The sequence below is a fragment of the Fundulus heteroclitus genome, unplaced genomic scaffold, assembly GCF_011125445.2.
Source record: "Fundulus heteroclitus isolate FHET01 unplaced genomic scaffold, MU-UCD_Fhet_4.1 scaffold_86, whole genome shotgun sequence".
Taxonomy (NCBI): Eukaryota; Metazoa; Chordata; class Actinopteri; order Cyprinodontiformes; family Fundulidae; genus Fundulus; species Fundulus heteroclitus.
Genome location: NW_023397318.1, coordinates 836,605 through 845,813, shown reverse-complemented (window position 1 = coordinate 845,813; position 9,209 = coordinate 836,605). Strand labels below are relative to the sequence as shown.

General features: G+C 44.1%; 1 protein-coding gene across 3 annotated transcripts in view; it reads left to right on the top strand.

Annotated features, from left to right (window-relative positions):
* The first annotated feature begins 1,609 nt into the window (after positions 1-1,609).
* Positions 1,610-9,209, top strand: part of LOC105922056 (gamma-aminobutyric acid receptor subunit rho-1-like) — a 92,563-nt gene continuing 84,963 nt past the window's right edge. The window contains exon 1 of one of the 3 annotated variants that reach the window (XM_036134620.1): positions 1,610-2,130. Coding sequence is in view for 1 of the 3 variants with exons in the window: in XM_036134618.1 (XP_035990511.1) it covers positions 5,275-5,369 (95 nt within the window). In the remaining 2 variants the exon portion in view is untranslated. Of the gene's footprint in view, positions 2,131-4,830; positions 5,370-9,209 lie in introns of those variants that run through there. The other 2 variants (XM_036134618.1, XM_036134619.1) reach the window with 2 other exon arrangements.

The window sequence follows — 9,209 nt, the reverse complement described above, 5'->3', positions numbered from 1 at the left end:
GGACGTCACTTTATTTTAGAGACTGACCATCGTGCCCTCCAGTGGTTGAGACGAATGAGGGATGCCAACGCCCGCCTCGCTGGATGGTACTTGGCACTGCAGCCATTTGACTTCACGGTGCAGTACAAGCCAGGGAAGGCTAATGTGGTTGCTGACTGTTTATCCAGAATGTCGGAGGGCTGAGGTACTGTGCTTTTAAGAGAGGAGGGAGGAAATGTAATGAAGAGATCTTCATTACTGGGACTATTTTACATATATAGCACTGTATGGCACTTAAAAGGTATTTCTGCACGGTATTAACAAACACTTTATTTAGCATTCGCACTTTAAGCAGAGATTTGCACAGCAATAAGTTTGCACACAAGAAGTTTTAATTATATTTATTGACCATTTTGGCGATTGGTATGTGGCCTTTGTTTTGGGCTCTGCACAGCTGCTCCGCATTGATGAGTGAGGTTGGTTGCTGGTGCCTGTGGAGGAGCATAATGATTACCACAGAGCCATGAGCTAATGGTGAGGAAAAACTAAGCAAATGTGTGCATACTCTGTTGAGTGTGGAGTGCTGTGGTAAAGTGACTCACCTGTCTTTTCTGTGTCCTCTCCAGGGTGTTTGGACAAATTCTACCCCGGGGGTCCAGACGCCATATATAGCTTTGGGAGAGGCCATTGAGGAGACTGGGGAGGGGGAATTGTTGGGGTTTTTTGTGGTGTTTATTTAAGGTGTAATGATAAAATGGAAAAATATTTATAAAAAGTAAATAGAAGTATTGTATTTAATAAAATGTATTTTATGTAAATAGGTGGAGATTGATTAAGAGATTCCCCTGTGAATTTAATATGGTTTGGTCCGTCACAGCTGGGACTATTTAAGACTGCAGTGTCAGCTGTGAAAGACAGTGTTGTGTGGATGCTGAGTGGAAAATAAACTGCTGCTGTTCTCCACCTGATTAGCCAGCCTAATCCAGCTGATACACTCGAGAGGACGCTCACTATCCATCAGGAGCAGCTGCAGAACCTTGGTTTTGCAATGCAAACCACCCAGGATCAGCTGAAGGGGCTTGCGGGACAGATCGGTCAACTGACTGACGTGCTGCGCACCGCTGCGCTGAATCCCCCTTCCGCATCGCCCCCCGCTATACCGAGGCTCACGCCCCCCCGATCTGCCTTCACCTGTTGGCGCAACCTCCTCTCCCGGTCCGGAGAAGTTCTCTGGAGATAGTGGAGATTGTGGGGTTTTTTGTTTCAATGCTCACTAGTTTTTAATAATTCCCAGAGGGCGTTCACTCTGAATTTTCAGAACTTCGATTGCTCTTTTCAGGAGTTCCTACAGGAATTCAAGATGGTCTTTTCCGTCGAATCTGATCCTGTGCAACAGTCCCGCCAGCTGGTGGCAGTCAGACAACGTGGTCGACGAACCTCCGACTTCGCAGTGGAGTTCCGCACCTTAGCTGCCGCCACCGGCTGTGAACAGCGAGCGCTCAAGACGTTCTTTAATGCTCTAGACGAATCCCTTAAGGATGAGCTAGCCCGTCTAGAGGAACCCGACTCTTTAAATAAATTGATTGAGTTCACGATCCGTCTCGATGACCATCTTAGGCGTAAACGCCGGGGCAGGTCGGAGAGATCCCTGCAGCCGTCGGCTCCTCTCCCCCCGAGCGCATTCTTCCCAGGCCTGCTGCCGCCTCACCTCCTCTATCTGAACCTATGCAGATAGGTCAGGTGCGTTTAACACCAGAGGAGAGGCAGCAACGCATGGAAGCAAGGCAGTGTATTTATTGTGCCTCACCTGACCATTTCATCCATGCCTGCCCTGAGCGGTCAAAAGACCGGGTCCGTCGGCTGTAGTGGAGAAGCCGACGGACCATAAGCTTTCGTCTCCCGCGCCTCCACATCTTCCTGCGTCCCAACGATTCTGTCTGCAAGCAATAATTCCCACGGCTCATGACAGAGTAAGTCTCGCCGCTCTAGTTGACTCTGGCTGCAATTTTAACCTAATTGACTGTTCTCTTGTGCAGCAGATCGGCATCGAAACTGTGACACTGCCTACGCCCCTTCAGGTGTCCGCCCTGGATGGTGGCAACCTCCCGCAAATTACCCACCAGACCAAGCCCCTGGAGGTCATCATTTCAGGTAACCACCGCGAACATGTCTCATTTTTTGTTTTTCCAGTAAAACACGCTCCGTTAGTCCTCGGATACTCGTGGCTAAGGGTACACAACTCGCACATTAATTGGGCTGAGCAGCGGGTCGAGTCCTGGTCAGCGACCTGTCACTCGCGCTGTTTACTTTCCGTGTTTCCCTCACATCCTCCATCGGTGGCTACCGCGCCTAGTGAGTCCTCAGTGGATCTTGGTCTTGTTCCCGAGCAATATCATGATCTATGGCAGGTGTTTAGTAAAATTAAGGCCAGTTCTTTGCCCCCGCACCATCCGTACGACTGCGCCATCGACCTCCTGCCCGGCGCTCCGCTGCCCTCATGCCGCCTATATAACATCTCCCGGGCCGAACGCCAGGCACTGGAGAAATATATTAGCGAGTCTCTCGCTGCTGGCCTGATCCGTCTCTCTTCCTCACCCCGCCCCTCGTTAGGGGCGGGGTTCTTTTTTGTGGGCAAGAAAGATGGGTCTCTTCGCCCATGCATTGATTATCGCAGGCTCAACCAAATCACCGTTAAAAACAAATACCCTCTGCCATTCCTTTCATCCGCTCTTGAACCTGTCCAAAACGCCACCGTCTTCACGAAGTTAGACCTGCGCAATGCGTATCGCTCAGTATGGATCCGCCGGGGGATGAGACGTCAGTCTTTCAAGCCCTCGTCAATGACGTCCTCTGGGATTTTCTCAACATATTTGTTTTTGTCTATCTAGATGACATTATGATTTATTCCCAAAATCTAACCGAGCATCTTCACCATGTACGTTTAGTGCTCCAAGGCCTCCTCGAGAACCGCTTATTTGTCAAAGCGGAAAAATGTGAATTCCATAACCCCTCTGTAACCTTCCTAGGTCTAATTTTAATTCAATTCAATTCAATTTTATTTATATAGCGCCAAATCATGAAACATGTCATCTCAAGGCACTTTACAAAGTCAAGTTCAATCATATTATACAGATTTGGTCAGATTATACAGATTGGTCAAAAATGTCCTATATAAGGAAACCAGTTGATTGCATCAAAGTCACGACAAGCAGCATTTTAGAGGTGGGTGGGTTCGATCAGACCCTGAAAAGATCAAGGCTGACCTCACCTGGCCCGTTCCCGAGATGCGGAAGCAACTCCAGCGCTTCCTAGGTTTTGCAAACTTCTACCGCCGTTTCATCAGGAATTACAGCCAGATCGCCGCCCCCTACACGCTCTAACGTCCCCTAAGACCCCATTCATATGGAACACTGAAGCCGATGCGGCGTTCGAGGATTTAAGAAATCGCTTTTCCCAGGCACCTGTTCTCAAGCACCCTGACCCGCAGAAACAGTTTACTCTGGAGATTGATGCCTCTGACAGGGGAGTTGGCGTTGTACTCTCCCAGCAATCCGATGATGACCAAAGGCTCCATCCCTGCGCCTTTTTTTTCCCGTCGCCTGACCCCCCCTGAACGCAACTATGATGTCGGGGATCGAGAGTTGCTAGCCATTAAACTCACGCTGGAAGAGTGGCGTCACTGGCTAGAGGGGTCCGAGCAGCCCGTCATCATTTGGACTGATCATAAAAACTTGGCTTATTTACAGTACGCCAAACGCTTAAACCCTCGCCAAGCCCACTGGTCACTATTCTTTTCCAGTTTTAACCTGTCCATAACATACCGCCCCAGTTCCACACACCTGAAGCCTAACGCCCTTTCTCGCCTCCATTCCCCACACGACTCTGATCCTGAACCGGCACCTATCTTACCCCCCACCTGTACCTTCGGCTCATTACGTGCTCTTTACTCCTCCTGACCGCCCGCCTGTCTCTCCACCACCTTCTGCCATCTAGGAGGGTCTCTGATCGGGTCCGCCTCTCCGCTCCACTCCCCCCGGCTAGATTGCGGTGCTCAGCGGTAAGCGGAATAAACTAACACCACTTCCCTTCTCCGTGAGCTGATCTAACATTCTCCTTTTGTCCGCAGACTGCCCGAGCCCGGCTGTGCGTACTTTCCCTGGCTTCGAGAATTATAAACCTCTCGTGATCGGCTCGAGCTTCCTTGCATTAATAAACATCTAAAACTGCTCCGCGCCTCTTGAGTGTATTCTGCATGTGGGTTAAACACCTCAAAACCATGACAAATTGGTTCAGCTGTACTTAAATGGTCTTAAATTTGTTATTTAACCATATTTCTACGTATTTTGCAACTTACAAGGGGAAAAAACATGTATGGGGGGGTATTTATGTTTATTTTTTCTTTTATGGTGCAGGGCAGAACAGAAAAACGTGCTGCCAGAGTGTAAACCCCCAATGAATTACTCAGCCACAGTTCATACTGTAGCACAGGATTATCCAATTGTTACATAATGTTCTATACACCACTTATTGATGATTGAAACAAACTGAGGCATAGTAATGCCTAAATGTGTTTGTGATTATGGATGATAATGTGCGAATTTTAGAAGCATAATTCCAAGTTGAAGATGAGGGGAATCATAATGTAAGATTTGAAAAGTTCAGTGGGGGAGGGAGGGGCATTTTTCCACGGGACCTCCAGCTCCCACCCACAGTTAAAACGATTCATCTTTGTTGTGACTCTAAACTGATGTCAGCTGGCCCACCCTCTAATAAACTATACCTCTGTGCAGGATGCACCACGGTTCCTGTTATCCCCGAAGAGTTAACAGAAAATGAGTGAAGGAGAAAGAGGATGACAAATATCCGAACACGTGCTGCCATAGACATAATATGTCTGTGCGTGCTGCGTTAACGTAAAGCTGCCACATGTAGCTACTTGGGAGGATTTGTTGTGAACGTGGCCAGGCGTATGTGATGACAGTGCTCCAGCGATCCGCGCAGCTTTTCATCTCCAAACGCTCCTCTCTCACCGCGAGGATCATCGTGCACTATGCTGCGGTTTCATTCACTCCACCAAGCGCTCACAGAATAAATCTGTGCCATTTGACAATGGGGAGATTTGTGAGCTAACTGCAGCCCTGTGGTCTAGATTTAAGACCTTGGCGTTTATGTATAAATCCTTACTATGTTCTCGGAGGGAGCGATGCTCGGAAAGTACGTCCTGTGCGCTGGCAGATTCGGGAGCAGGGAGCACATTTGAGTCTCCTGGAGGAGAAGGCTGTGATTGTGGGCACCATGCATACGGATGTAGCGCTGCTCAGCGCGCTTCTCTGGATGTCCGGGGTGTCCGGGCACAGCCGCCCCAGAGGGCATCCATATAGACAAGACAGGTCAGTGCAAAATTACAAAGATTTCAGGAAAGTTTTGGCTTTGTAACAAAGTTTGGTATTGCTTTGGCAATATTATTCTGAAAAGTAAATCCTTCACTCTAGCGCAAATGTTGTGTGATTTGTACAAAGAGCTTAAGTGAATTAAAAATAAATCTTTAAACAAGGGAAGATCACACTGGAGAGATGAGAATTTTTTTAACATGTTAGTTAAAGATTATGCTATTTTAAACATTTGACAGTTACATTTCTGTATGGTTAGGTCTGATACCTAACCCTACTAATGGTAATAATAATGCTTCAGTTTAAACTATGCAGCAGGCAAGTGGCAAGTGACTTTTTTTCTTAAATAAAATTTTAAGGTCCGTGTAATTTATTTGTAACCGTAAAAAGCTAAAACAGTTGGTCTATTTACTGTCCAACAGGTTTATGGTGTTATATCTTTCTACTTCAGGTAAATGAACTGTTGCTGATAACTTCCTCATAAACTAGCCATTTGAGCTTACAAAGTGATGGCTCAGGACTTACTGCTACAGAACCGATTTCATGGTTTCATCATTTATTACTTGTGAAAGTTAATTCAGTCTTCCCAAAATTTGGATAATTTGGTTAAGTTCGTTTTTTTTTTTTTTTACTAATGGATTAAGTCATAAGTTGAAAACTGTATTTAACGTGTACTCTTACTTTGAGATGGAGAATGTTTAATCATAGTGGTAAACCATTTCCTAAATCCACATATAAAACCTTTGTTCTCAATTCTAAATAGAGACACTGTTCAAATTTAAGATATAAATTACAAAGCAATAAACTAGATTCAGAATGTAATAACTACACCTATTAGGGGTGAATTTCTGAGTGAATGGAACAAGAAGTGCTTTTATGATAATATTTTCTGTCAGAAATTTCTTTATAATGTAGCAGCTGGCTTAGCAGTGAGAAAATGTCAACAGTAAGTTAGGTTTATTTTGTTCCCTAAATGACACAAAGTTATTTAAAACAGAGTTTATTTGGAGAGACATTGATGTGATCATTATTGTGGCACTAAAGCTAAGAAGAACAGATTGTTATGAGCCATTGACGTCCCACAATCCACCATGTCACTGACTAATAGTTAAGGCTGCACAATATATCACAAATATTGTCATCGCAATATCAGTGTATGCAATACTTCATATCGCAAAGGACTGTTTGGGTTGTAATAATTTTGCCTGATGTATTTTCAAGAGTTATGAACTTACATTTTACAAGCTAATGTAATAGCTTGGCAGTTAGACAGAATATCATATTAGCAGATGCTCACACTGCACACAAATGATATTACCCAAAATGTTAAAGGTCACAGAGTAATGAAAACATGAATGAGAAATAGGCTGTGGGCCAGAATCTGTACGATGACCTTTCGAATAAACTGTCAGGGGGCAGCTTTCTTGCACGTTTTCACTTGCACATTAATAAGTTATAGCCGATAAAAAATCGAAACTGTTGCGCTCCGGTCCCAGAGGTCACGTGATTCGATTTCTGCTGCTCAGCCAGTCAGATCGCTGTATTGTCAGCTGAGCGTGTTCAACCACGTCATCTTGGCTGCGCCCGTAAGGTGTTGTAAACATTTGTTTCCAGACGAAAAAAGTCAAATGATAGCATTTTGTGGCGCCAGTTGGCAAAGATCTTTATGGCAAGGAAAAAATAAATAGCCCAGACCATCCATCATTCATTTTCTAACATGCTTATCCCTGCTGGGTTCGCGAGGGGTGCCGGTGTCTATCTCCAGCTGTCAATGGGCGAGAGGCAAGGTACACACTGGACACGTCACCAGTCCATCACAGGGCAGAAACTGTCCAGACTTTTGCCCAATTTACTGTGATATCACCAAGACCTGCTGCGCTAGGATAGCACAGCCAAACGATTTATCCCCGCCAGAATTTGTATCCCCTGCGTCAGGAGAGTGTTTGAAATCAATAAAACTTTTAACCTCCAGCTTTGTGAAGTCTTAATATTTTTAAACATCACATTCTAATAAAATGAAATTGATTTTTTTAAACTCCTAATACATTGTTCTATTTTTAAAAGCGACATATCTTCTTTTCTTAATATGGTTATTATCTCTATATGGTTCTTGGTTGAATTAAAATCTTATTAAATCTGATAATTTTGGCTGTACCTTTATTCAGTGTTCATTTGATCACACGTGAAATCCGCTTTATATGATCCATTCATGCGGGTCAAAAAAGAAAAAGAAAAAAGAGAACCAGCAGACGGCTGTGATGAACTCAGGAAGGTGGATTTTTGGTTTCAGCAGACAGACAATGCGACAATCTAATAACATAAAGTTACACATCTGGAAATGACCACAGAGCCGTTTTCTTTCCCAGAACGTGTTATATTGAGTGATCAATCGAGTTTTAACCGACATAGCAATCCCTTATGATAGCACTAAGAAGTGTTACATTTTCATTTTTAACCCACTAACTGAACAATAATGTAACGACACCATTGCTATATTTCGTTAAGAAAAGTAAAACGTCTTCATTTCCACGCCTAATAGCTTGGAGATGAGGCGGAGTTGACTGGATTCATTCTTCCAGCTGAATCCGCTCCCGACGCAGGGGATACAAATTCTGCTCGGGATAAGTCGTTTGGCTGTGTTATCTTAGCGCAGCAGGTCTCGGTGATATTACAGTAAATAGGGCAAAAGTCTGGGCTATTTCTGCCCTGCGATGGACTGCTGACCTGTCCATGTTGTACCCCGCCTCTTGCCCATTGACAGCTAGAGATAGACACCCACACCCCTCGCGAACCCAGCAGGGATAAGCGTGTTAGAAAATGAATCAAGATCTTTGCAACTGGCACCAGAAAATGATATTATTGGGCTTTTTTCATCTGGAAACAAATGTTTACAACCCTTTATGGGCGCAGCCATGATGAACGGTTGAACGCGCTCAGCTGACAATACAGCGATCTGAATGGCTGAGCAGCAAAAATCGAATCACGTGACCTCTTGGACCGGAGCGCCACAGTTTAGATGTTTTATTACCTATAACTTATTAATGCGCAAGTGAAAACGTGGGAACGTGGGTCAAATTCTTTGTTTGTGTGCTCTATCTTTTTGATTTACATTTTACTTAAAAATTGCATGTTGAAAACTAGTTATATGTTTATCAGTGTTTAAATGAAAAATCTCAATTTATATTATTTAAGGTTGTCACGATGCACACATTTTAAAACTTGATACCAATACTAAGGAAATTTGTGATACTCTATACTGTTTTTAATACTGTGGCAAAAACCTTTGCAAGTACTAGTGCAATGAATTACAATTAATTATGACAACCTTTCAACACCCCTAAATAGGGCAAAACCACAAATCAAAACTAGCTTTATTTGCCAGGTACGTGTACACGTGAGGAATTTGACTCAGGATTGTGCAATGTTCACAATATCCTTGCTTACAATAACACAATAAAGCAGTAAAATCAAACACATTCAGCAGTATAGGAAACACATATGAACACACTATAAACAGAGCAGACGGATTGAGGCAGTGTGTAAAGAATGTTGGAGTGAATTATTAAACCCTTGTCAGAGGTGGAAGGGATGTACAGGTGCACATACAGACATACGTACATGTCTACAGTGTGATGAGTTCGGGGAATGCTGGAATAAATTAGTATTACATACAGTGTTATGTACATGATGCAGATGGATTTGGTATACAGTGTATACAATATGAACTGTATAAACAGCACTAGCATTGTTAAAAGAGATAAACAACTGGTAAGTGTCATGATATTTTTCGAGGATGAACCCAGACATAGCCCGCACACACAGGGTTGGATATTAAGAATG